Source organism: Nothobranchius furzeri, chromosome 2, assembly GCF_043380555.1.
Source record: "Nothobranchius furzeri strain GRZ-AD chromosome 2, NfurGRZ-RIMD1, whole genome shotgun sequence".
Lineage (NCBI taxonomy): Eukaryota > Metazoa > Chordata > Actinopteri > Cyprinodontiformes > Nothobranchiidae > Nothobranchius > Nothobranchius furzeri.
The window spans coordinates 95,768,992-95,796,268 of record NC_091742.1 but is presented as its reverse complement, the minus strand read 5'-3'; the positions used below and the strand labels follow the sequence as shown (position 1 = coordinate 95,796,268).

The window sequence follows — 27,277 nt, the reverse complement described above, 5'->3', positions numbered from 1 at the left end:
TCAAGTTTAAAAGTTCTTGCCTCATTAATGTATTGTTTATTTTTTTCAGCATTTAATTGACAAATTATCCTTTCAAATAATTAATTGATGAGTTACATAATTGTCCATTTAGAATTGTTGAATGGACTGAGTCAAGTTTGGTGCACTTTATATATTTCAAAACATGTTTTTTTTAATTATGCATATAAATAATTTTAATGTTAATTTATTGAAATATTTCTATTTTTTCATTACCTCACCCTTGTTTTGACAAAAACAAGACCTTGCTGGATAATATCAAGGAGAAACTATTTGTTCACGGTACTTGGCTCAGTGAGGATCTGTATACCAAAGGAGGAGATACTCAGAAATCTGTCTGCAGATTGTTACAATCCAGACTGGAAGTGGTGGGCTGTAATAAGAAAGGAGACCAAACAGAGGAGTGGGGGGTTCAACAACTGATTTATTTCCCTTGATTTTGTACTCTTGCTATCTGTCCTGAGCTGTGGTTACCTTCTCAGTGGCCTAGTGGTAGAGTGTCTGCCCTGGGACTGGGTTCAAATCCCAGTTGGGTCATACCAAAGACTATCAATGGGACCCAACGCTTCCCTGCTTGACACTCAACTTTAAGGGGTTGGACTGAATGGTAAACTAGACCAACTAAACCTAAAATGGTTTTTGAATCAGGCTATAAACGTGTGTTTCTGCTGTGAAGTAGGTCCTCTGAACACGAGAGTCAATAGGTGTTTCCACTACAGGAACTTAAGGATTTACAGGAACCTCCCGACATGCGCATGCCCCACCTGACCGGGCCATCCGAACGGCCGTTTTCAGGAACCTTCCGAGTACCTGCTCTGGAGTAAACACTCCGAACGGCCTGGTGGAGTAGCAGAGGGTAACCTCCGGTTAACTCATACTGATTGGTTGCGACTCAGTAGAAAATGACATCAGCAGACGTCAAAACAATAGGCAGCGGTAAAATTAGAAGAGTAGCTGGTGAAGCAGAATGGAAGCAAAAATAAAATAAAAAAGCACAGATCCATTTAACTCATTCACCGCCATTGACGACAAAAGTCGTCATTTGCATTTTTTTTTTACTGTGAGTGCGTTTACATGCAGCCAGTAACCCTTTTAAAACCCAAATATTCACAATAACCTGGTTCCGCAGGTCCATGTAAACACCGCCAAAAACCCGGTTACTACACTACACCTGGGGTAACCCTTTTCTAACCCGAATGTTTGGTCGTGTAAACGTATACCGGGATATCCCCATCAAAGCGTGTGTTCTGTGCATGCTCTGTTCGCAAGGAATCTTGGTCTTTTGAGTAGCGAGACGTCTTGTATGCGTCAGAACACCGGAAGTAAACAACAAGTTGGGAGCAACATGGCGAGTCGCGGCACAGCACCACACTTTTGGAGTAACGAGGAAACTAAAGCGCAAACAAACGCGGTCGCTATCTCTTCCGAACTGGGAAACATGTTGTTGTTTTCACGGATACCGGAACAAGAAGAACCGGAAATGACGCATATTGCGTCTGGACGTAGTCCATACGTCCTGACGCTACCCCAACGTCCGCATTTAAATCGGGTTATGCAAGTTAGGGGTAACTCTTTCTATTTATGCTTGTAAACGGGTTATTCTGATCAACTCAGAAACCCGAATACCGACCTTAACCCGATCATAACCCGGATATTGGCTGCATGTCAACGTAGTCACTGTGGGCGTCGGACGAGCCCCCGCTCCGTGTGAACATCTCAGCTCGAAAGACGATCTTCATCCGCATACGTCACACGTCACATGATCAGGAAGCAGAACATCCATGCGTTAGGAGATCGTTGTGGGCCACTGCTGTAAAAGAAGTGAGGCGCGAATTGGAAAAGCTTCTGCCGATCACAATTCGACAACGGATTATGAAAGAATGGATAACGGTTTGAACACGCGGATTCTTCCTGATGTAAGAGTTTAGTCTCCGCTTTGGTTTGGTTGTTTTGCCGTCGACATCATCCTAGCGCGCAACGTTTTGTGACTCTTAAAAAAACAGTAAAAACGGTGAGAAACGCTGGCAGCGAAGGGCTTTACCGATCAGGAAACGGCCGGCAGCGAATGAGTTAAAATCCTGACACCGGAAAACTAGGTGGAATTCCTCCAGGCTTGTCTCACAGAACTCCGAGCTGCTCTTGTCCTCTGAATGGATTAAATTATGACATACTTCTATAAAATAAATGCTTTTAATATTATTAATGTTGCTTTGGGGACTTTTTAGGGCTGATGAGTGACATCACTCACTGCCAAAGCGGTGGTGATCTGCTGACGTCTGTGCAAAGTTCTGAACGGGCCAAAGACACAACAGCTGAAAGGACTGGGACATCCCATCTCCTGGTCAAGTTCCCCATCCCAGGAACTACCCTGGAGTTCTGCTAATGGAAACATGCCTAATGAGTACTTGCTTCTTTCTGGAGCCAGACCCTAGTGGATGGGTGGGGGTGGGGGCTGCATTTTTTTAACTTCTGAGTTAACTGCATTTGTGGCAGCCGGAGTTTCCTCCTCACTTTATAATGAGCGGTTTCTGTTGGATGGTTCCTGCCGTGTTTCATTTACCTGGTATGAAGGTCCGTTTGGTCGTTCGCAGAGATCATCGGGTGGGCGACTCTTGGAAAACCACGAAGTTCATCTTCATTACCATTTTCTTTTTCCTTTCCGTTCTGGAAAGAAAAGTAGACTTAATCTGTGTCTGGAGTAGAGCTTACAAATAAAATATTTCGTACCAAGTTCGATTGTATTGATTTTATTTTTTCCCCATTTCTTTCTTAAAAAATAAATAAATAAATAAATAAATACAAATATCAGAATAAAGTTTGAAAATCACCCATTTTTATCAGCCCTTTCGGAGTGTTTTAGTGGGTTGCATGTGTTATGACAGACCTGCAGCCCAGAGAGTGGGGGAAAAAATCTGGATTTTCTTAAAATTAAATCTCCATAAACTATCAAATCAAATGGCTGGATACATATTTTATAGTCCAGCTCTGGTCTGTAGATAAGAACCAGTATCGTTAATGTTTCAATGAGCTTGGTAGGTTTACGTCATTCAATCCGACTGTAATTTAGATCATTTCCCTCCCGCATCCGATTTAATCTTCCCATTTGGGCTTTGGTGTAAGGTCAGTCTGTAGGTCTGTCATAATAGATACAACACTCACTCTGTCAGTGTCCCAGGGCAGCTGTGGCTACACTGTAGCTCATCACCATCAGTGTGATTGCATGAGTGAAACATTGTAGTGTAAAGTCCTTTAGAGTCCACTGACTCCGAAAAAGCGTGGGCCATTTATTTTTCATTCCTTCTTCAGTACTGACCCTTCATGCAGCACAGAAGCACCACTGGTGCAAAACAGCTATTCACTTTGTGACCAAAGCTTGGTATAGCTTGACGCATTCACTTTCCGCTTGGTGATGCGGCTCGCCGATGGAACGCGCTTCACAACTTGCAGCGTTTATGGTTCATGCGGCTCGTCTCTGCGGTGAGCCAATATTCTCCCAAACTGTAGGGGGCAGCATGGAGCTCGACGGCATGCATCCAACACTACACCATAGTAGAAGTAAAAATTACTGTTTACAACATGGCATTTCAGCATTTTTAACAGCGTCCTCGTCTTTTCCGACAGTGCGAGCTATTTCTCTCCAAGAATTATTAACAACATGTTGATCACGGTGATCTCTGAGAGCTGAATCATACAAATGTCTGTATTTACCAACCTCTGCCATACTAGTTCTTGCCAGTCCGCCATGTTTTTCCAAGTCCGACCATCCGCGTGGTTAGAAAATTTCCTAGGTGCGCGGTGCGGAAATTTTGGGCCATGCGGAGGCGCGGTGGAGGGGCGTGGTTGTTAAAATGACAAAACTTTTCCGCGCGGAGCCATGCGGACCTCGCGGACGCGTCAAGCATAAACCAACCTTAAAGCAGGGGCACCTGGGTACACCGTGTTAGTACCGGGTCAGACCCCATTTCACCTTCAGAACTACCTTAATCCTTCATAGCAAAGAGTCAACAAGGTACTGGAAACATTCCTCAGAGATTCTGGTCCACATTAACATGACGGCATCACACAGTTGCTGCAGATGTGTCGGCTGCACATCCATGATGGGAATCTCCCGTTCCACCACATCCCAAAGGTCCTCTATTGGACTGAGATCTGGTGACTGTGGAGGCCATCTGAGTACAGTGAAATCATTGTCATCTTCTAGAAACCAGTCTGATGATTCCAGCTTTATGACATGGAGCATTATCCTGCTGGAAGTATCCATCAGAAGATGGGTGCATGGTGGTCGTAAAGGCATGGACATGGTCAGCAACAATACTCAGGTAGGCTGTGGCGTTGCAACAATGATCAGGTAGTACTAAGGGGCCCAAAGTGTTCCAAGAAAATGTCCCACACCATTACACCGCCACCACCAGCCTGAACCGTTGATACAAGGCAGGATGGATCCATGATTTCATGTTGTTGACACCAAACCTACCATCTGATTGTCGCAGCAGAAATCGAGACTTATCAGGCCAGGCAACCTTTTTCCAACCTTCTTTTGTCCTATTTTGGTGAGCCTGTGTGAACTGTAGCCTCAGTTTCCTGTTCGTAGCTGACAGGAGTGGCACCTGGTGTGGTCTTCTGCTGCTGTAGCCCATCTGCTTCAAGGTTCAACGGGTTGTATGTTCAGAGACGCACTTCTGCATACCTTGGTTGTAAGGAGTGGTTATCTGAGTTACTGTTGCCTTTCTATCAGCTCGAACCAGTCTGGCCTTTCTCCTCTGACCTCTGGCATCAACAAGGCATTTTCACCCACAGAACTGTCGCTCCCTGGATATTTTACCTTTGTCTGACCATTCTCTGCACACCCTAAAGATGGTTATGTGCGGCAATCCCAGAAGATGAGCAGTTACTCTGACACCAACAACCATGCCACTTTCAAAGTCACTTAAACCGCCGTTCTTCCCTGTTCTGAAGCTCGGTTTGAACGGCAGCGGATCGTCTTGACCATGTCTACATGCCTAAATGGATTCAGCTGCCACTACACGATTGGCTGATTAGTGACTTGTGTTAATGAGCAGTTGGACAGTTGTACCCAATAAAGTGGCTAGTGAGTGTCCACTCGTTTGATGCTTGGGAAGAGTGGGTAACCCACACTCAACACTAACGGCAGAGCCACTAGTAGCTTACTGCTCCAACATCCACAAACGACATCTGCTATCACGACGTGAGATGGACCAGCTGCTACATGCAGCATGAATCTATCCAACAGTAAAACAAACTGTTCAAATTCCGTCTAACCTTCAGTCTTATGTAGAGGGGCAATCTTCTACATCTTCCAGACCAATTAAATGCCTTGAGGATCTCCTCTGGAGTCAGAGCGTTCACTCTCAGAGGAAGCAGCTTCCTGCTGCAGTCACTTTTGAAGAGGTCAAAAGGTTCTCCGTCAGCCAGCTGAGGGAAGGAGGACCTCAGGAGGTGCAGGAAGTCCGACTCCTGTAGACCACGGGGACACTTCAGGTCCTGGACTGGAGTTTTCTTAAACACTGGAACAGAAGATATGAATCCTGCTTAAAAGGAAAGGTTTGTGATAAATGAGGTCTAGACTTCCAAAACCACATTTATCTGGTTGATGAAAGTAAGCTTGGGTCGTCTAATGTACCAAAAGGCCTGTGCCATCTTTAGTCTGAGTCTAAGTATCGTTTTTAATAAATTGCTGCTCAAAAATGTTTTGTTTTATTCTCATTTCTTCTTGTAGCAGCTTCTCTTTAAAGTGTTAGGATCAAACCATGAAAATTATTTCAGCCATTGTATACTATTATACATTATATAGTCATCTTAAGGTTTGTATTGGGATGTGGATTATATATATGAACTAATGAATAAATTAACTATTTCATTTAGTATGTAGAATTTATTAATTTCATAAATTTAGTCGTTCCGAAGTTTTTTTTCATTCCATCCAACAAGAACAGTTACTTTGCCCAAGTGATCACCACTCTGAATGCACCGTAAACTTTATTTACAATTACCTACTTGCAAATATTTTACTTTCAGGTGCCAGCAGTGTTTACGGTGTTTTTGTTTATTCTAATGCTTTTTCTCACTCCTCTTATGTAAATACTGGGACCAAGACCTTTAAATGTGCCAGCATTAGTGATGGGAACTCCGGCTCTGTTAAAGGGACTTTAAGGACTTTTGAATTTTTATGCTCGTGATTGCCCCCTCAGGCCAAAAGCGTAACGGCAGCTTCAATAGTAGGCTCGTGCACGAGGCGCGCATGCTGTACGTGCACACTCCTTAATGAAAATAACAGCTGAGACAGTCCCTTGTGTGTGTGTGTGTGTGTGTGTGTGTGTGTGTGTGTGTGTGTGTGTGTGTGTGTGTGTGTGTGTGTGTGTGTGTGTGTGTGGCCCAGAGGACAGAGGACAGGAGAACGAGCAGCTAATTAATTAAATAATGTGGTTCTGTAGCTTTCTCTTCAGCACAGCCGACAAAGGTTTATGATGGGTCAGTCCTCCTGCATGCTCAGATCATTCCCTTCCCTTGCTTGAAAAATTGTTCCAAAATGAAAGTTGAACCCACATCTTTTTTATCTGTGAATCCAATGCCGTTCGGCGAGTCTCAAATAAAAATTTGGGCATCTTACTGTAAAAAATATATCATTAATGTAAAAAAAGAAACTCTAAATGAACTATGTTCACGTCAAGAATCAAACCCAGGTCTTCTGCACGAGAGTCAGACATCTTACAAGGTGAGCTAAGGTGCCAGTGATGTTCTATGTATCTGTAACTTTTATATCCTTGATGACAGCTGAAACAACGTTAAACCAAAGAACGGTTCAGAGTGAAAATGGCTATTTTGTTGCTAATTTGCAGGAAATATCTAGAAGAAAGTTCTACAGAAAGTAGCTAAGGGTCGTCAGAAATGTAGCTAGCTTTGTCACTAGGCGTTAGGAACAGCGACAAAGTGGCACTGCCTCTCTCTCTGCTGCTAAAGCTACGGATAGCAAATGCTACGGGCGATGCCTGAGCGTGAACGCGCATGAAGCAGCCTGCTCGACCCGAGCATCTCTCTTTTTCTGTGACTTTACAGAAAAACAGGCAATCACAGTAAAATTGCCAGGGCTCATTCTACAGGACCAGGGCATTGCAGGAGAATGTATGAAGAAGACATTTATTATTTCTATACATGTTTTGGCTGTCAGACTTCCATAATGCCCCTTTATGAAACAAAAAATGTGAGGAGCCGTTTGAGCCGGTTCATTTAGTGACCAGTTCTCTCAAAGAGCCGGTTTGTTTAGTGACCAGTTCTATTAAAAGAGCCGGTTCATTTGATGACCGGTTCTCTTGAAAAAGCCGGTTCATTTAGTGACCAGTTCTCTCGAAAAGAGCCGGTTCATCTAATGACCAGTTCTCTCAAAGAGCCAGTTCGTTTAGTGACCAGTTCTCTCAAAGAGCCGGTTTGTTTAGTGACCAGTTCTATTAAAAGAGCCGGTTCATTTGGTGACCGGTTCTCTTGAAAGTGCCGGTTCATTTACAGACTAGTTCTCTCTGTAACGTGAGGAAATATGGGTTTTCTGTCACAATGGTGGTGTTGGACGCAGCTGGGTCATAGCTGGGTCGCTGAGAACTTTCACCCACAGATTAAGACCTGAACGCCAGCGAGTCTGGGAGGAAACCATAACATCAGCCACCTGCGGTACCAGAAGATGTGTTTCCATGAGTTGTACCCAGACCAAGTCAAAACATAAAGTTTAAACTTCTTTTTCTTGATTTTAATGTTAAAGTAACCATTATCATTTTGCTCATTATAAATGTGTTTAATCAAATGAATGACTATTATGCTTTGGGGTAATTATAATGGATTAATGAATCCATTCTTAAATAATGTTGAGAATGTTTGGTACTGACCTTCACACACACTCAAGCACAAACATTCACACACACCCACACACACCTTCCCACAGTAAACTCCAGACACATTTGATGACGCACATGTTTTGCTTTGAGAAGAGAAAGGTTTTTGGTAAGTTTCAGTCTTTTGATTCAGTTCGTGTTGGGCAACGAGAGAGGAAGGACTTGTGAACAACCGCTAACGGGGAACGGAGCCCATGGGCTCAATCCCCCCCCCCTTCTCTCACGCTGTTTCTGCCACGCCAGGCAGAATAGCTGAATCGCAACTTCTAACGCAGACTCATTACCGAGTCTTTTGATTTCTGAGTGAATTAACTTAAGAAAGCGCGTCGACAAAACGCTTTACCATCCACGTGTACCGAGGGCAACTCTGGACCGGTTCAGTTCGACACCTCGTCTCCTGTCAGCCGCCGGTGTCATCTGGATGAACCAACATCCTCCACGGCCCGGATCCGAAAGAGGGTCCACAAGAATTCGGTGAGACAGAACACGGTGTTTAGCGTTTTGATGCATCTTTTCCAACTAAAAACCTAAGTTTATTCAAACCATCACTTTTCACTCAGACACCTGTTTCTTCCTGAAGCAAAATCAGATGCACACACGCATCCATCTCACCTCATATCAATCTCACAACTCACAACATTCTCAATCTTCATAAATTCACTAGAAGGTCTATTTGAGCCAGAACAGCATATCAACTGTTAAAAAGATTGTCCCACAAAGTTACCAATGTTGATTGTATTTCCTGTTTGTCAATTTCAAAATCATTAGTTTAATTTGAAGAATTAAAACTTTTAATTGTGAAACTGGTTTCCTCATTGAACTGAAACACAGACACTCAGATATTATCGTCAGTTTATCGATTGAAACAACCTTTGAGTCTTCTGAACAATATAAAATTTGGTTATTGATTTATTAAAATTAATATTCCGAATTAATACGTAGCATGGTTCCTCTTTCATAAAAGAGCATAAATCCATAACGCTACATCTCGAAAGAGCCTTTTCATTTAATGACCAGTTCTCTGAAAATAGTTGGTTCATTAAGTGACCAGTTCTCTCAAAGAGCCGGTTTGTTTAGTGACCAGTTCTATTAAAAGAGCCGGTTCATTTGATGACCGGTTCTCTTGAAAGAGCCAGTTCGTTTAGTGACCAGTTCTCTCAAAGAGCCGGTTTGTTTAGTGACCAGTTCTATTAAAAGAGCTGGTTCATTTGATGACCGGTTCTCTTGAAAGAGCCGGTTCATTTAGTGACCAGTTCTCTCAAAAAGAGCCGGTTCATCTAATGACCAGTTCTCTCAAAGAGCCAGTTCGTTTAGTGACCAGTTCTCTCAAAGAGCCGGTTTGTTTAGTGACCAGTTCTATTTAAAGAGCCGGTTCATTTGATGACCGGTTCTCTTGAAAGAGCCGGTTCATTTAGTGACCAGTTCTCTCGAAAAGAGCCGGTTCATCTAATGACCAGTTCTCTCAAAGAGCCAGTTCGTTTAGTGACCAGTTCTCTCAAAGAGCCAGTTCATTTAGTGACCAGTTCTCTGAAAAGAGCCGGTTAATTTACTGACCAGTTCTCTCGAAAGAGCCAGTTCATTTACTGACCAGTTCTCTCGAAAGAGCCAGTTCATTTAGTGACCAGTTCTCTCAAAAGAGCCAGTTCATTTAGTGACCAGTTCTCTCAAAGAGCCAGTTCATTTAGTGAGCAGTTCTCTCAAAAGAGCCAGTTCATTTAGTGACCAGTTCTCTCAAAAGAGCCAGTTCATTTAGTGACCAGTTCTCTCAAAAGAGCCAGTTCATTTAGTGACCAGTTCTCTCAAAGAGCCAGTTCATTTAGTGACCAGTTCTCTCAAAAGAGCCAGTTCATTTAGTGACCAGTTCTCTCAAAAGAGCCAGTTCATTTAGTGACCAGTTCTCTCAAAAGAGCCAGTTCATTTAGTGACCAGTTCTCTCGAAAGAGCCAGTTCATTTAGTGACCAGTTCTCTCAAAAGAGCCAGTTCATTAAGTGACCAGATCTCCTAATTTAATTTATCACCAGAAATCATATTAACCAGTGTGTAAACTTAACTACACCCTAACCCAATAAAGTCTTATCTTGTGCATTTGTCCAGCACCTTGGGTGTCCTATATAATTGTGTGAGGGGCTTTATTAATGAATAAATGAACTATTTGCACCGTGCCCCTCACTTTGGGAACCACTGACCTACAAACCCAATTCATCCATTCATCCCTCCACCTGAGACTCACCTTCATTAGACAACCCTTTGGTGTCAGGGTCCTCCAGTAGCCGGACTCGGAGATCTAGTCCGTCGTGTGTGCCACTGAGCCGAGGCCTGCAGGGTCCCTTCCTGACAAAATTACCAACAGAAGTATCTGACCTGCAGAATGGAAGCAGATCTGATTGGTGGATGTCTCAAACGTTCTCTTCAGTACGGTGAACATGTTCGGACATCCTTCGGTCTCAGAAAAGACACTAGTTCTGGGTCTCAGGCTGCGTCCAGCTGTAAATTCTGACTCCTCTGACACACACACACACGCACACACACACACACACACACACACACACACACACACACACACACACACACACACACACACACACACACACACACACACACACACACACACACACACACACACACACACACACACACACACACACACACACACACACACACACACAGCTGCTGCTCTTACCTTCAGATAGAACATAGAGCTTGGACATTGATCTAAAGCAGCTAGAACACCTGGATCAGGATCAGATTTACAGGTTTAATCCCAGCGAATTCAGAGCCCGTAACTCAGACTGGAAGATGAGCTCCAAGTGTGAACGTGGATACAGATCCTGCTGCAGAGTAGGGATGCACCGATGGATCGGCATTTGATCGTAATCGGCCGATAGCGCCCCCATCGGTTTTGATCGGAGTTTTCAAAATAGATCAAAGCAGACCGATCAGGTAGGGCTGTCATGGTAACCAGTGTAGTGGTAAACCCCGGTAAAAAAAAAAAGTTGACAATAATAATAACCGTCTTGTTTTTAAAAATAAATATTATCTTGGTGGGTTTACCGTGGCTGCGGTGTAGGCGCGGTGACCCTTACCAGCCACCGTATCATCTGCTGAAGTTGCCGGCGGCACATGCGCACTTTGTTGTTTACAACCAAAACTTTCTTGAAGCTAAAGCTGAAATAATGGCCAAAGGAGGAGACGGCAGCGCTCAGGACATTTTATTATCCCTCAAAGAAGACAAAGTGGGAACTACGGGCATTTTTTGGATATTTGAAGAATGCCGAGGGAGTTGATAGAAGACGGCTATCCTGTTTGCAGCACGTGCAGAAAAAGTGTCTGTGAAAGGCAGCAACGCTTCAAATCTCATGACACATCTGCGTGACCATCACCCACAACTCTACAGTCAACGCAAGGCAAGCTAACGTTAGCGTTTTAGCTAAAATGCGTGATCCGAGGATTTGGGTTGAGGGAGAATGGAACGAGTCGCTATATAAAGCAGCCGCAGCGCCGCTACCTGCATATAAACCGTGTCGCGGACACCGCCATGTTGAAATGACGCTATGCATTACGGGGCTCCCAGGGGCAGATAAGAGTTGGTCTCTCTCCGAGAATAATTATGAATTTAACAATGATTACTGCCTGATGACATTTTCCCACATCTGCAAAGCTCACTGGAAGGACACAAACCGAGGACGATACTTTCCTGATATAGGGTTTATTACTCAAGTAAGGGTAAAAAAGTATCTGATTAGAAGGCTACTTGAGTACTGAGTATCATCTGATCTAATATTTTTAAAATGATGACATCAAACAGACAAAAAATAAGAAGTTATGGGCAAATATTGGTATTTTAAAGACTAAAGGGGAAAAATGTATACAAATAAACAACATAATTACAAAATAACACATTTTAGGCAAAATTTAGACACAAACTGAAGACAATATTTCCTGACATACAGGGTTTATTTAATCGTGTGAAAATGTAGCACGTTTAAAAAAAATACCGCGATAGTACCGAAAACCGTGGTAATTTTGTTCACAATAACCGTGAGGTTAAATTTTCACACCGTGACAACCCTAATACAGACCATTTTAGATTAGGTTACATTTCCTTTATTCCCAGATTATGTAGTTTGTAGCACTCATTATAATGTTGTAGAAAATGTCTGAACAATCCACGTGATCGGTATCGGTGATCGGCAGCAAAAAACCCGATCGGTGCATCCCTACTGCAGAGTAGCTTTTTTGGATGTGTAGGCGGGGCTTAAAGCTTCTTTCCGGAGTATTTCTCTTATCCGATGGCACCATCTAGTGGCTGACAAGCGTATCATACAAAAACTCTGTTCCTTTGTTTTTTTAAGATGGCGACTTCACGTTTCTGTTTATAAATGTGCTTCTGTAGCCGACAAACAGCTAAAACACGTTGTCTTACGAGTATTATTCTCATGTCATGTTGTGTTTTCATATATTTATAATTTAGAGGCCTTCTTGTCCGTGAAAAGTTCACCAACTCTGCATCAGCCGAGGTATTCCTTAAATTTGAAGCATCTATGCGGTAGTCTAACGCTATTGGTTAGTTCTGGTCGGCGCTCAGTTTCCTACTGCACGGAGCTCTGCCGAAGCAGGGGGCGTGCTTAGCAGAAGAAAAAGAAAAAAGCAAGGAGAAAGACAGCTCTGGTTTATTTTCTGGCTGTTGACCACGCCTTCTTTCATCACTAGTTAAGCAACTGGAAATCTGATTTATTTTGAAAGTTTCTGGATGTTTTTACGTTGCTTTAATGTTTGACTTCCTGTCTGGCCCAATCTGAACTGTATGGTTAAAGGTAGAATATGGAACACGGACACTGGTGAACACTGGTGACCTCTGGTGTTCAGGAGTGGTATTGCAACAAAAGGACAAATTTCCCAGCCGTCAGGATGTTGGTTCACTGTTGACTCGTTCCAGCACCATGTTCAGAGACAAATCGTACAGAATAGGGACTCATTTCAACTAATAAGTTCATTTTAAAACAGTATTTGTACATTAATTGTAAAGGAGAGATGTATTGTTCCAGGTTTTAGCAAAGATGCTAATTTCCACCTGCAGTCCCTGGGCAGGTTGCCGCTACAATCACAAAACCAAACAGTGTTAGCATAAGCGCGTATCATTGATCTAAACTTAATACCGATGTCCAGCACTCACACGCACACTCTTCACTGAATTAACAACCATGTGTACACTCAAGTTTTTCTAGGAGACATTTTTAGTTGAGCATGAGAATGATTTAAGAGTAGAACACTTTAAAACGTCTCGCATTGACAAAGTACCAAAAGCCACTGTAGGCTTTGGAAGGCTGTGTCCCCTCTAGAGGTGGATCTGGAGGCTCGTGGCTTTTTTGTCAGGATGTAAAATCACGTAGCGCCGTTTAAAAAGTAGCTGAACATTAGTGTAAATTTTAAAAAAATTCTAAATTCAAGATTTCCTATTTGAAGAGGATGGAACAATGGTGATACCTCCTGAGTTAGTCTAAATATAATATTTAGTTATTTATTTATAAACTGTCTTGGCGCTACGCCTCCTTTTACAACCATCTATAGTCTCCATGTAAAATGCCAGACTGGAAGTGGGCCCCATTTTTCAGGCGTAGGCTCAAGGGGGCTACAAATAAGGTGGTTCTGTGAGGCAGAAAACCCTAAATAACCGAAACAACAGTTATGAAACAGGCCGTCAAGATTATATTTGCAGCTGTGGCTCGTTAAACGCAATAGTACGACTTTGGTGCTTAAAGGGTTAATTTTACAGTCCTCCGGAATTTTAGTGAGGTTAGCACCCATAGCCATAAATGCCACGGTCCTAATTATTGACACGATTATTTTGTTTTGGTTTCCGGCCAAGAATTTTCATTTCGGTGCATCCCGAGCACGCATGTGGTCACCGCATGTTTCATAAATCACGATTTTGGCCGTTTACTCCAACGTAGGATGGAATTTAGTACAACTTCTACGAATGTGTTGTAATGAGGGCTTTTGTTCAAATGTGTTCGGATGTGAAAATCATGCTAAAATCTCTCCTTAAGTTGTATAAATGAAAAAGAGTTGTCACAGATAACAGACTATGTTTTAGAGACTCCGATAGTCTAGAATAATCTAGTCCAGGTTAGACGTGTCTAGCTGTAGAAGCTCTCTAGGAGCGGTTCAAAGACGCTTGTGGAGTGGACATTTGGTTGGAATTGCTCTTTCCAGAAACTGAAACCAACTTCAGCTTCGTTTATCAGAGAGCAGCAGCAGCTGAGTGGTGGCTCCTCTGGTCGTTCTGTTACCTTGATGGGATTATATAATCTGGGTCTTTCAGATTATCTTGGAATGGTCCGAGGTTTGCTGGGGCATCATCATCACCACCTTCATCATCATCACCACCATCCTCCACCTCACTGGTCCATGGCAGCAGGTCCTGGCTCTCTGCTTCCTCCTCATCTGGCCACCAAACAGCCAGTTAGTCTCTGATCTCTGATTGGTTCATTTAGAAGTTAGCTGTAGCTGCTGACACATACCTGGCTGCTCCTCTTCCTCACCAGCAGCCACCACCTCATGGCTGCGCTGATCTGGGACCAGCTCTTTGTGTTTTCAGACACAATAAAACAACACGTCAGATGAAACGTTTACCTCCACGTGTCAGTAATAAATCTTCAGAAGTCTCTCAGCACCACCTCCAGCCTCCCACTGACCTTCTCTGAGGAGTTTGACCCGAGGCTGCAGGAGCTCCAGCTGCCTCCTCTGGCGGTCCACCTGCTGCCTGAGGCCTGAAGCCTCCGCCTCGTAGTCGGTTACGATCCTCTCCACCACCGCGAAGATCTCCTGGGCGGCTGTGGTCAGCTTCTCGGTGATGATTCCTCTCACAATATCAGTTTTAGACCCGCTGAGCGGCTCCGAGCCGCCGCTGCTGCAGTAAAACATCATTTATTCTCCTGTTCAGCACTCTGGAGCAAAGAAACAACTTCTACACGCTGGTCGGAGGTCTACTTCCGGGTTGAGGTGCAATCAGAAAGTGGACAATGGGCGTGGCTTACACGGGCTTTGGAACTTTGGCGCTGACCACGTCATTTGGAATCGTAGGATGTTCAAGGAAGGTCCCGCCTTTCTCGCCTCTGATTGGCTGGAAGAGCTCTCCTACTATTGGCTAGTGATGGGATTTATGGCTCTTTCATGGGAGCCGTTCATTGGTCGGTAGTTTTTTTTTTTAATTGAACAAATTCACAAATACAGCGCATATCTTACAAATCAACAAGATATGAATAAGTACAGGTGGTTAAGAACAAAGCAGCCATCAAACAAAGACCAACAGAAAAGAACAGTATAGGTCAGAAATAACATAAAGCAGCATACAAGTAGCCTGACAAGCCAGACTATATATGCATACTTTGCAAAGCAAGAATTTGGTCTAGTTCACTAGGCTAGCATACAAGTACATTAAATGACCTTCCATATAAAGTAAAGAAAACAAAGAAAACAAAGCAAAAACAGAAGTTTGCACATACAGTCTAGCTCAGGGATTCCCAAAGTGTGGTGCGCGCACCCCCGGGGGTGCGCGAGCTGCCGCTAGGGGGTGCGCAAGGTGAAAAGTGTAATGGCTGCGGAGCTCAGAGAAGTCTGTCAGATGTCACCATTAGCGTAGCCAGAAACTCATTTGTGGGTGGGCCTAAGAAAAAGTAAGTGGGCCCAATAAATGTAATTGAAAACAGGTATATTTTTGCTTGTGTGTGTCCTCCGCATGTGCCCTAGCTTCATAATAACAATGCGCCGAGCTTCAGCGCTCTGGCCTGCGCACGCCGATATGTTCCGTATTTGATCATTTTTAACGATGTTGGAGAAATCTGAAGGTGAGTCATTCTGGCAGATTGTAAATAACGTCTCGTGCAGGTGTTCTGACATTGTAAACCTCACACACAGAACATTGTGGATGTAACTAAATAAATCAAGAAATGATTCCCATTCAGGCTATTAACAGCGCGCTGAAGATCTGAAGTTCAGAGTGCGTCTGTCAGAGGTCAGACGCGTTCCAGCGGAACCACGGCTCACGGGTGCACAAGTGAGCACATCTGGGCTGGGCAGAAGTCATTTTGCAGCATTGGTTTAAATAGCGCCAATAACGAGACGCGGTGACTTAAACGCTGCAAGTTGTGAAGCGCGTTCCATCCGCGAGCCGCATCACCAAGCGGAAAGTGAATGCGTCAAGCATAAACCAAGCTTCATGGAGCTGTGCCGCGCATGCACACACACACACACACACACACACACACACACACACACACACACACACACACACACACAGATTCAATAAGTGCGCACGCTGCGCAAACTCTGGCGCGCCGTCAGACTGAAGACAGAAATGAGCGCTGCCTCCTCTGTGATAAAAAAACTTTTAAGAGATTTTATAACATTTTTCATTCAAGGTCAAATTAAGATATTAGCTTCTATTTTGGGATGCCGTATTAAAGTCGGGTCCGCTCCAGCCAGTGACTCCGAACCTGACTACGTTACTGCAGCATTTGTTATTCCAGTCCGCGTGGCAGCGGATCGCAGATTCAGCCACACCATAAAACAGCAATAAGTCGGTCTGAGGCAAAATATCTTTTCTATCTTGTCCCCTATAGACATTTGATTACGCACAAGTAGGTGATCAGTTCAGGTTTACGCAGAGCAGAAGGAAGGAGAGCGCTCTGGCCGCACAGGTTAAACGTTCCTACTTTAAGAAAATTGCATTGTTTATGTGCTACCTGGGCACTCTAAATATTTATTTAAAATTAAATCAAAGGAAATTATAATGGTATCGAATGTTTATTAATTACTATTTAAAAACATTAAAGTGATGGGGAAAAAGGTCGATCATATTTTTGTAACCTTGTCTGTTTAGCTAGACGTCTGATGTATATATATATTAATAGCCATGCCCTGATGTGGGGGCTGGGGGTGGGGTGGGGGTGGGGGGGGGTGCGTCGACATGGTCGGGACATAGAAGGGGGTGCGCGGCTAAATAAATTTGGGAACCACTGGTCTAGCTACATCAGTTGAAAAGCAGCAGCAAAAATTCAAGTAAGATGTGAGCTTTATTTAATTTACACTTATCTAATTAAGCCTTCAATAGAAGGACTTCATTTTTAAAGTAATCAAAAATCGGAGTAATTTTTGAGAAGCGACATTTATGAATGAAAAATTTTGCAACTATAAATAAGTTGTTAATCCCAAATTCTATTTTCTTACTTTCTGTTTGTAGGCCAAATCTAATTACTTGAAAGGTTAGAGAAGGGCAGTCAATATTTTTAGAGGTTAACCAGTACTGAAAATCATTCCAAAAGAATCTGGAACTGTCACATGAATAAAAAAGATAATCTGTAGTCTCAATATCAGTGTTGCAAAAAGTGCATGTGTTCGTATCTATATTGAATTTCTTATGAAGATGGTCCATGGACGGGTATATGGCATTTAAAATTTTAAAGTGATTTTCTTTTGCTTTTGGTGGAATTGGAAAAGAGAGATATTTAATCAAGAACCTAAAATTATAATCTTTAAACAAATATTTTCTTTTTAATTGAGAAGGAAAAAGTTGTTTGGTTGTCCTTAAAAATGTATTATTGCATGACTTTCTTTTAAATTGACGATCATCAATAATTAAGGACGGTTTACGAATTATAGAGGAAGAACAGGTTAAACTGGGTTTAGCCATCTGAATCATTGCAGGGGGAATGGCTTTCACAACTTTAATGAATTTACTTTGAGTACATGATACGCCATAATTATCTATGAATTTATTATACCATAATGCGTTGCCATCATTGTCTAACAGGTGTAAAACTGTCCAAATTCCATGATCCATCCAATCCTTATAAAAAATTTATTTTCTTTTTATCAATATAAATCTGTTGTTCCAAATTGAATTTGTATGTGAAAAAAAATTATGCTTGTAAATAATTTTCCAGTACTGAAGAACCTGTTTATGAAAATTAGATAATTTAATGGGTAATTTGGAAATTTCAAAGTCACACTTTAAGAGAAATTCAATGCCACCAAGCTTCTCGAAAATTATTTTAGGGAAATAATACCAAATACTGTGTGAGTTACTTATGAAAGACTGCAACCATTTGAGTTTGATGGAACCATCCATTGCTTCAAAATCAATCGCATTCAAACCTCCTTCTTCAATTGATTTCACTACATCATTCGTCCTAATATAATGTTGCTTGTTTCTCCAAATGTAATTAAAGTTAATTTGATTTATATTATTGATTAGTCTATTGGAACATATAAGCATTGTGATGGATAAATCAGTCGAGAGATACCTTCTGTTTTGGTAAGTAAGACACGTCCAAAGATGGAGAGGTCTCTTTGTAAGCAGCTGATTGGGATCATTTTAGATTTCTGGGTAATATGCTCCAAATTTAGATTTTCTCTATTATTTGTATTCTTTGAGATTATAATACCCAAGTATTTAATTTCAAATTTAATAGCTATGTTAAGAGAGATACTGGGTTCACAATCATGAATATTTAGTAATTCACCTTTTCTGATATTCAGGTACAAACCAGAGGCCTTTGAAAATAGTGAAATTTCATTTAGTGCGAGGGGAACCTGTGACGTGTTCTTTAAAAATAGTGTAGTATCATCTGCTAATTGACTTATGATCAATGGGGCTCCCATCAAGTTCAGTGGTTGAATAATTGGATTGTGTTTCATGAAAATTGTCAGACTGGTCAGCTGGATACGGGAGTTGAGCTTGTAGAGAGCGTGGTTTCACAGACGCGGAAGTGATAGCGTCAGTGAAACGCCGGCTCACGATTTAATCTAGGAATCCCAGAGCGTTCGAGCGTCAATGAAGTGACACGGAAATGCTGGGTTTTCCAGAAGTAAGAACACTTACTGTGAGCAGATAGTTCGCAAGATGGATCGGTTGATTGGAAACTCTGATCATGGATCTGAAGAAACGATGACTGAGTGGTGAGCTGGGGAGGCGACTTCCATATATAGTCGCGGTTAGTGACGTAGGTGTGACGTGGAGGGAATCCCCGCAAGGGGCATGCTGGGAGTTGTGGTCCATGGTGGAAATGGGCTAGTTGGGAGAGGCTGGTTTGGGGACTTGGGTTCTGACAGGACACCCCCCCCCCCCCCCGGTCCAGGGACGGCTCCTGAAGTCCCATGGCGGCCTCGGCGGTCCCAGAAGTCAGAGATAAGGGTAGGGTATGGTCCAGGATGGAGCGGGCCGGTTCTCAGGAGCGTTCCTCGGGGCAGTAGTCCGCCCAGTCCACGAGGTATTGCCATCCCGACCTCTGCGATGGGCGTCCAGGACGCATTGGACGGTGTAGATGGGCTCACCATCGAAGAAGCGGGCAGGCGGAGGCGCCGGAGGCAGAAGCAGGGAGGATTCCACATAGGGCTTGAGCAGGGAGGTGTGGAAGGTGGGATGAATGCGGAGACTCGCCGGCAACCGCAGCCAGTACGAGACGGGGTTGATGACCTTATGTATAGTGTAAGGCCCGAGGAACCAGGGAGTGAGCTTCTTGGATCCGGCACAGAAGCGGAGGTCCGCGGTGGACACCCAGACCTTATCCCCAGGGACATAGGAGGGACCAGGACGGTGTCGGCGGAGATGTTGGCGAGCGTAACTGGCCTTAGCTCGGGTGATGGAAGCTCGTGCTTTGATCCAGGCATTCTTGCAGCGCCTCACTAGGGATTGCGCGGCAGGTACAGCAACTTCGGGCTCCTGGTGGGCGAAGACTGGGGGCTGGTAGCCATAGCAGACCTCGAAAGGGAACATATGAGTGGATGAGGAGGTGTGAAGATTGTGGGACAAATCTGCCCAGAGGAGGTATTTAGGCCATAGCGAGGGTTGGGCCGAGACAAAGCACCGGAGGTACCGACCCAGCTGTTGGTTAACCCACTCCGTCTGACCATTGGTCTGCGGGTGATAGCCTGAGGATAGGCTGACCGATGCTCCCATAGGTGGCAAAAAGCTTTCCAGAATCGGGCCGTAAACTGGGGACCCCGGTCGGAGACCACATCGACAGGGAAGCCGTGGAGGCGCACCACGTTCTCCAGGAACAGTTCCGCCGTGCGTCGGGCCGAAGGGAGACCCGGAAGAGCGATGAAGTGGACAGCTTTAAAAAACCGGTCCGTGACCGTGAGGACAGTGTTGAGGTTGTTGACCGGAGGGGAGTCCTGTGACGAAATCCAGGCCCATGTGGGACCAGGGACGGCTGGGCACCGGAAGAGGTCTGAGGTAACCAACAGAGGCCTGGCTGGGTGTCTTGGAGCAGGCGCAGATGTCACAGATGCTAGTGTATTCCTTAACATCCCTTGCCATGCATGGCCACCCGAGTGCTCGTTGGAGCAACTTCAGAGTTCGAGAGAACCCCGCGTGGCCAGACAGGCGTGACGAGTGGGCCCAGGAGAGCGCCTCACTGCGACAGGATGTAGAGACATAGAGACAACCCGCCAGGATGTCATCCAGGTAGGCAAACACCCACCGGCCCAGCATATCGCGGAGGACATCATTAATGAGGCGTTGAAATATGGCGGGGCTATTGCACAACCCGAAGTGCATGACCTGGTACTCCCAATGACCGGTGGGTGTGATGAATGCGGTCTTCCACTCATCCCCAGCTTTGATGCAGACCAGATTGTAGGCACTCCGGAGGTCCAGTTTTGTGAAGATACGTGCCTGGGAGATGGAGTCCAGAGCAGTCGTGAGGAGTGGCAGGGGATGGCGGTCCCTGATAGTGATCTTGTTTAGACCCCAGTAATCAATACAGGGACGAAGGTCACCTTCCTTTTTCTTCACAAAGAAGAAGCCTGCCGCACCCGGGGAAGAGGAGGGTCGGATGAAACCCTGCTGGAGGGCCTGGTTGAGAGAGAGAGAAAAGGCGCCCACGGGGAGGACTGGTTCCTGGTTGCAGCTTGATCTCCATGTCATATGGGCGGTGTGGCAGCAGTGTGGTGGCACGTCGCTTATCGAAGACTGTGGCAAGGTCCTGATAGGGTAGTGGCAGATTGGGCGGTAGAGGTCCAAGACCACCAGCCGGGCGGTCTGCCATGGGTGGAGGAGGAGAGAGGTGGGCCTGGCACTGGGTCCCCCAGCCTAAAAGGCGGTTCTGGGACCAGGAAATCTGGGGGTCGTGGAGACAGAGCCAGGGGAACCCCAGGATTAGAGGAGAGGAGGGAGCGGAGATGATGAGAAAATGGAGGGTTTCCCGGTGGCCTTGGAGGACCATCTGGAGTAACTGGGTTCAGTCTTGGACAGGATAGAGCTGGAGAGGTCTGCCGTCCACCGAGGTCACCAGAACAACCCGTTCCAGGGGAGTCAGGGGGATCCGTAGGCGTTTAGCCAGATCCACGTCCATGAAGTTGTCGGCGGCCCCTGAGTCCACCAGAGCATGCACCTGATGTGAGGTCTCATCATGAAAGAGGGTGACAGGAAGGAGGAGTCGGTGGGAAGAGACAGGGGCAGAGGGTGACCCGGGCTGAGCTACCCCGATACTCAGTGGGTTCCTTTGTTTCCCAGCCGTAATGGGCAGTTCAGGCGCCGGTGGTCGGGAGAGCCACAGTAGGCACAGAGACCCTTGCGCCACCGTCGCTGTCTCTCCTCCGGGGGAAGGTGGCCTAGCTGCATAGGCTCCTCAGTTGAAGTGGGTCAGGGGGTGGCGTTGGTGAACGAGGAAGAGGTCCAGGAGCTCTGAGTGGGCGAGTGGAGGACCTGGGTCGAACCAGAACCCGCTGGTAGATGTGCAGCGCCAGGTTGGCAACTTCATCCAGGGTCTGGGGCAGTTCTTTCCCGCCATCTCGTCTCGGATGTAGGGCGCCAACCCCTCCAAGAAGACAGCCCGAAGGGCAGAGTCATCCCATTGTAATTTGGCCATGATGGTGCGAAACTCTGATGCACAGGTGCACACCGAGCATTCCTGTTGGCGGAGCTTAAGGAGACGTGCTTAAGCCCCCACTTCGCTACAGGGTGGAACGAAGGTCTTCCTGAGGGCGGCCACAAAAGCAGCATAGTCATTGCAGGCAGGGGATTTAGAATTATAGAGAGCAGCGGCCCACTCCTGAGCGCGTCCAGAAAGCAGGGAGGTGAGATGCGCAACCCGAGAGCGGGCAGTGGGGAAGCGTCCTGGTTGGCACTCGAATTGCATGTCGAGGGAGGTGAGCAGACCATCTGGGCTCCCAACCTCTCCATTCCACCTCTCCGGTAGGCTGAACTGCGGCTCCTCCTTAGGTGGAGCGAGGGCTTGCTGCTGAGGAGCATTGAGGGATGTGAATAATTGAAGGGTGAGGTCAGTCAGTTTTCACCTTGGTGTTGAGCCGGTCGACCAAGGCGTGGAGCTGAACAATCTCATTCTTCATTCGCTCAAACTCCGCTGGGTTAATGTCTCAGTCAGACTGGTCGGCTGGATACGGGAGTTGAGCTTGTAGAGAGCGTGGTTTCACAGACGCAGAAGTGATAGCGTCAGTGAAACGCCGGCTCACGATTTAATCCAGGAATCCCAGAGCGTTCGAGCGTCAATGAAGTGACACGGAAATGCTGGGTTTTCCAGAAGTAAGTAAGAACACTTACTGTGAGCAGATAGTTCGTAAAATGGATCGGTTGATTGGAAACTCTGATCATGGATCTGAAGAAACGATGACTGAGTGGTGAGCTGGGGAGGCGACTTCCGTATATAGTCGCAGTTAGTGACGTAGGTGTGACGTGGAGGGAATCCCCGTGAGGGGCATGCTGGGAGTTGTGGTCCATGGTGGAGATGGGCTAGCTGGGAGAGGCTGGTTTGGGGACTTGGGTTCTGACAAAAATAGCTAAAAGTTCCGTTACAATAATGAAAAGTAACAGAGAAGCTGGACACCCCTGACGGATTCCTCGACTGACGTTAAATCATTTAGACGTTCCAAAAGGTAAAGAAATAGAACTATTGATATTGGAGTATAACAAAGAAATTAAATCTATAAATTTTTTACCAAAACCAAAATACTGTAAAGCTTTTAAAATAAAAGGATGTTCGACCGTATCAAATGCTTTATAAAAGTCTAAAAAAAGAATCACACCATCATCTTCAATAAAGTGATTATAATCCAGTAGATCTAAAACTAATCTAATATCATTGTGGATAGAACGATTCTTTAGGAACCCAGATTGTGTTTCACTAATAATCTGATCTAAGCCGTCCTTTAATCTGTTTGCAATAACATGAGCAAGAATTTTATAATCTGTATTCAATAGAGTAATTGGTCGTAGATTATCGATTAATCTTTTATCTTTACCAGGTTTGGGAATAAGGGAAATAAGACCCTGTTTCATTGTCATTGCTAATGTTTCATTACTAATGATTTCCCTAATAGTGTTGAAGAAAAATTCTTTTATTTCTTTCCTGAAGAATTTATAAAAGATAGCAGTCAAGCCATTCTGACCAGGAGCTTGGTCCATTTTCAGTTTGTTTAAGGCTTGATCTAAATCATCCAGTGATATGTCAGAATCATAAATTTCTCTGAATACAGAATCGATTTTTGGAATATAAGGTTCAATCTGATCAAAAAAGGTAATTGAATCAGTAATTAAATATTTAGATGAGTATAAATTTGAATAAAACTTCTGTATTTCTTCTGCTATAGTCTCGTGATTTGTGCATTCTTCCCCATTTACAATTAATGTATTAATAGATTTCTTCTCTTGCCTCCATTTCTCCAGATTGTAGAAATATGAAGTACTTTTTTCACCTTCTATCCATTTTGCACGAGCTCTAATGTATGCTCCATGAGCCTTTTTCTTGTATAAATCATCTAATTGAGCTTGTAAAGACAAAAGGGATTTCTTATCAGCCTTTGACTTAAACTGTCTATTACAATAGTTATTTAAATTGTAGTTTACTTTCAAACTCCTTTTGTTGTCTACTTTTCATTTTACTAAACGTAATTGAAAATTCTCTATCTTTAAATTAAAAAAATTCCCATCTCTCTGTGTGAGAACCAATTGTTCCATCATTGTAAATTTTTATGGAGGTCTTTAACCATCTTAACATACCCATCATCAATTAACAGATCTGGATTAAATTTCCAGTAATCCTTTTTAAACTGTGTTTTATTTTCAGGATTAAGTTTAAGAGTAATAATACTATGATCTGTCAACGGGGCTGCTGAGATGGAAACATGTGAAACATATAGTACTGTACAGACGAGCCCAACCACAGATCTAATCTGGACATATTATTACCATTTGGTTTAATCCAAGAGAATTGAGTAACTCCAGGGTTTTTCTCTCTCCATATGTCACTTAAATTGTTTGAAGCAATGAATTTTGTTAGACATTGATTCCACTGATTAATACTGTATCTAGGAGGGTTTCTATCCTGCCATTCATTTGGCACAAGATTGAAATCCCCGCCTTGTAACACATGGTCTGTGTGGTATAAAAGTTTATACTCGAAAAGGACATCTGTTATTTTTTCCAGCATGAGCTTATTAGAGTTACAGAGGAGTACCCATAAACATTTACTAGGATCACAAATGAACCATCAATACGCAATACAACTGCCAGCCAGTGTCCTGAAATATCAGCCTAAAAAGTCACAACCTTCCCTGGACATCGGTAGAAACAGAGAGCTACTCCAGCAGAGTGGTTTGATCCGTGGCTGAAGAGGATTTCTTCACCCCACTGATTTGACCAGAAGAAGGCGTCAGCGTCACTTGAATGAGTTTCTTGTAGTAAGGCACAATTCACTTTTATCCCTTTGATAAACATAAACATTGCTTGTCTTTTAACATTATCCCTGAGACCTCTAATATTCAACGACACAATGGATAAACACGTGCGTAGCATTAAAAATAAACAAAAATAGAGTTAAAAAATATTAAGAATATCAAACTTGGAAGATATACAAAAAAGAAAAATGTAGTTTACTTTCCTGTTTAGTGAAAGGTGAAAGAACAGTGGTGTCGGCACCTCCCATCCCATTCAAAACTGTCTAACGTCTCTCTTTAAGTAGAATTCAGAAAACAAGTAAAGGTGAACACCTTTCAGCCATCCGCCAGAACGCGACGGCCGTTGATATAACCGACAGCTCCCCTGTAGTAAGCCTTCTCCCCCGCATTTCTGGCTTGTAAAATTTTCGGCCAAACTTTCCCCTCCATACGATCCTCCTTCGTCAAGTCCTCGGCAAAACGGATTTTTTCACTCTCACAAATCTGAGCCTTTTTGGACTTCTTCCATATTCCATCTCGGTGTAGGTGCGGTGTGAATTGAATTATGACTTGGCGATTTCTGCCCTGATTTCTTCTTTTCTTCCAATCCGGTGCACAGTGTCGACGATGTACTCCAAATTATCCGACCATTCTGGGGCAATCTTGGCGAGAATTTTGATCACCTCTTTTCTGATATCTTCGTCCATGCCTTCTTTCATTCCTTTGATCCTTAGATTCCACCTTCGTGAGTACCGGTCTCGTTCTCTTGCCTTTTCTTTCAGATCGTCAGCTTCTCTCCGTAAGGTTGAGGCTTCCTTCTCCAAGCCCGCAATTTTATGTTTACAATCACGGACTTCAGCTGTGTTGAACTCAATGGACTCAGCAAGACTGGCAATCAACGAGGCATTCTCGGATAACTTGTTAATGTCAGCCATTTTGTCATCTTGTTTATCAAATCGCACGTGGAGAGCTTGAATAGCTACCAGGAGGGACGGGGGGGGGGGGGGGGGGGGTCAAGAGCAACGTCTTCCTGCAGTGTCCGCAAGGGCGCACGGGGTTGACGGGGTTGGTTAGCGTCCCTCCTGAGATATGTATACAAACACGTGTTTCTATGGTTCCTCCTATGTCCGTCACAGTGGTGGGTGGGGTTTGAGTGGGTGAGTTTGACCGACTTCCGAGGAGGTTTGTTAAGATGAATGGCTCTCTACAGGGACTCCGCTCTCATCATTCACTTTGAAAACCGTTCAAAAGATTCGATTCGTTCGTGAACGTCACATCACTGCTATTGGCTAGCTTATTTAGCAGCTAACCGTCTTCCCTCGCTGCAGGTGTTTAAGTGTGAAGCCAGGTGTGATGAAAATGTTAACTTAGCGCTATAATAACCATTCTGTCCTGTTTTGCAACAAACCAGTTTCAGCTTCTTTTATAGAAGCACACGAAAAAATGTTAAATATGAACTTGTAACGAGTCTTGTTGCACATATCACACTGTTAGACTGACTTACTTAATTATTAGGCTATCTTATGTCTTCACTATAACAGGTTAAGGCTGTTTTCAAGTTAGAAATAATCTCATCATCTGTTTAAATGTGTATCATTTACAGACATCCCAGATGTAAACCAGAACACCACCATAGGTCATTCATCCCCTCTGCAGTAAGAGTGTATAACTTCTCAGTTCAACTGGTACTGGCATTATCCTGGTACTCAATAACATCAATGCAATGCTCAGTATGTGTTCATTTTTCTTCAAATTATTATCCTAAGTGTTGGTGCTGCTGTAACATGTGAATGTCCTCACTGTGGGATCAATAAAGTCTATTCTATCTTTTCTATTCTATTCTATTTCATTAAAATTTAATTCAAAACTGAATACGATTTAGACCTAGTTTAATCAGTTTTCATTATTCTAGATAAGAAACAGACCTGCATCACACAGCTGGGCAAAATAGACAGTTCTATCATACCAGGTAAGGCACATATGTTTATCCTATGTACTCCGCTCTAATTAGATAACCTCAATGCTTGAGAGTCAACAGGTTTAAAGTAAGTCTGACAGTATTGATAAAGAATATTTGACTTGACTTGATAAATGCAACAAGATTTATTATAAGTCCATATTTTAAGTTTTTTTTTTAAACAGAAAAACCTACAGGTCCTTCTCAAAAAATAATCATATTGTGATAAAGTTCATTATTGTCTGTTATGTACTGATAAACATTAGACTTTCATATATATTAGATTCATTACACACAACTGAAGTAGTTCAAGCCTTTTATTGTTTCTAATATTGATGATTGTGGCGTACAGCTCATGAAAACCCAAAATTCCTATCTCAAAAAATAAGCATATTTCATCCGACTAATAAAATAAAAGTGTTTTTAATACAAAAAAAGTCAACCTTCAAATAATTATGTTCGGTTATGCACTCAGTACTTGGTCGGGAATCCTTTTGCAGAAATGACTGCTTCAATGCGGCGTGGCATGGAGGCAATCAGCCTGTGGCACTGCTGAGGTGTTATGGAGGCCCAGGATGCTTCGATAGCGGCCTTAAGCTCATCCAGATTGTTGGGTCTTGCGTCTCTCAACTTTCTCTTCACAATATCCCACAGGTTCTCTACGGGGTTCAGGTCAGGAGAGTTGGCAGGCCAATTGAGCCCAGTAATACCATGGTCAGTAAACCA

At 43.9% G+C, this 27,277-nt stretch overlaps 1 protein-coding gene across 3 annotated transcripts in view; it reads right to left on the bottom strand.

Moving 5' to 3' along the window:
* LOC107374437 (zinc finger protein 37) overlaps positions 1 to 16,839 on the bottom strand; it is a 40,615-nt gene extending 23,776 nt beyond the window's left edge. Inside the window, exons 1-6 of one of the 3 annotated variants that reach the window (XM_070548420.1) lie at positions 14,613 to 16,838; positions 14,439 to 14,489; positions 14,208 to 14,361; positions 10,148 to 10,278; positions 5,299 to 5,543; positions 2,579 to 2,682 (exon numbers count right to left, since the gene is read on the bottom strand). In XM_070548420.1, the coding sequence (XP_070404521.1) occupies positions 2,579 to 2,682; positions 5,299 to 5,543; positions 10,148 to 10,278; positions 14,208 to 14,361; positions 14,439 to 14,489; positions 14,613 to 14,844 (917 nt within the window). In that variant the 5' untranslated portion in view covers positions 14,845 to 16,838. Of the gene's footprint in view, positions 1 to 2,578; positions 2,683 to 5,298; positions 5,544 to 10,147; positions 10,279 to 14,207; positions 14,362 to 14,438; positions 14,502 to 14,612 lie in introns of all 3 variants that reach the window. The other 2 variants (XM_054733972.2, XM_070548421.1) reach the window with 2 other exon arrangements.
* Between the last annotated feature and the right edge of the window lie 10,438 nt (positions 16,840 to 27,277).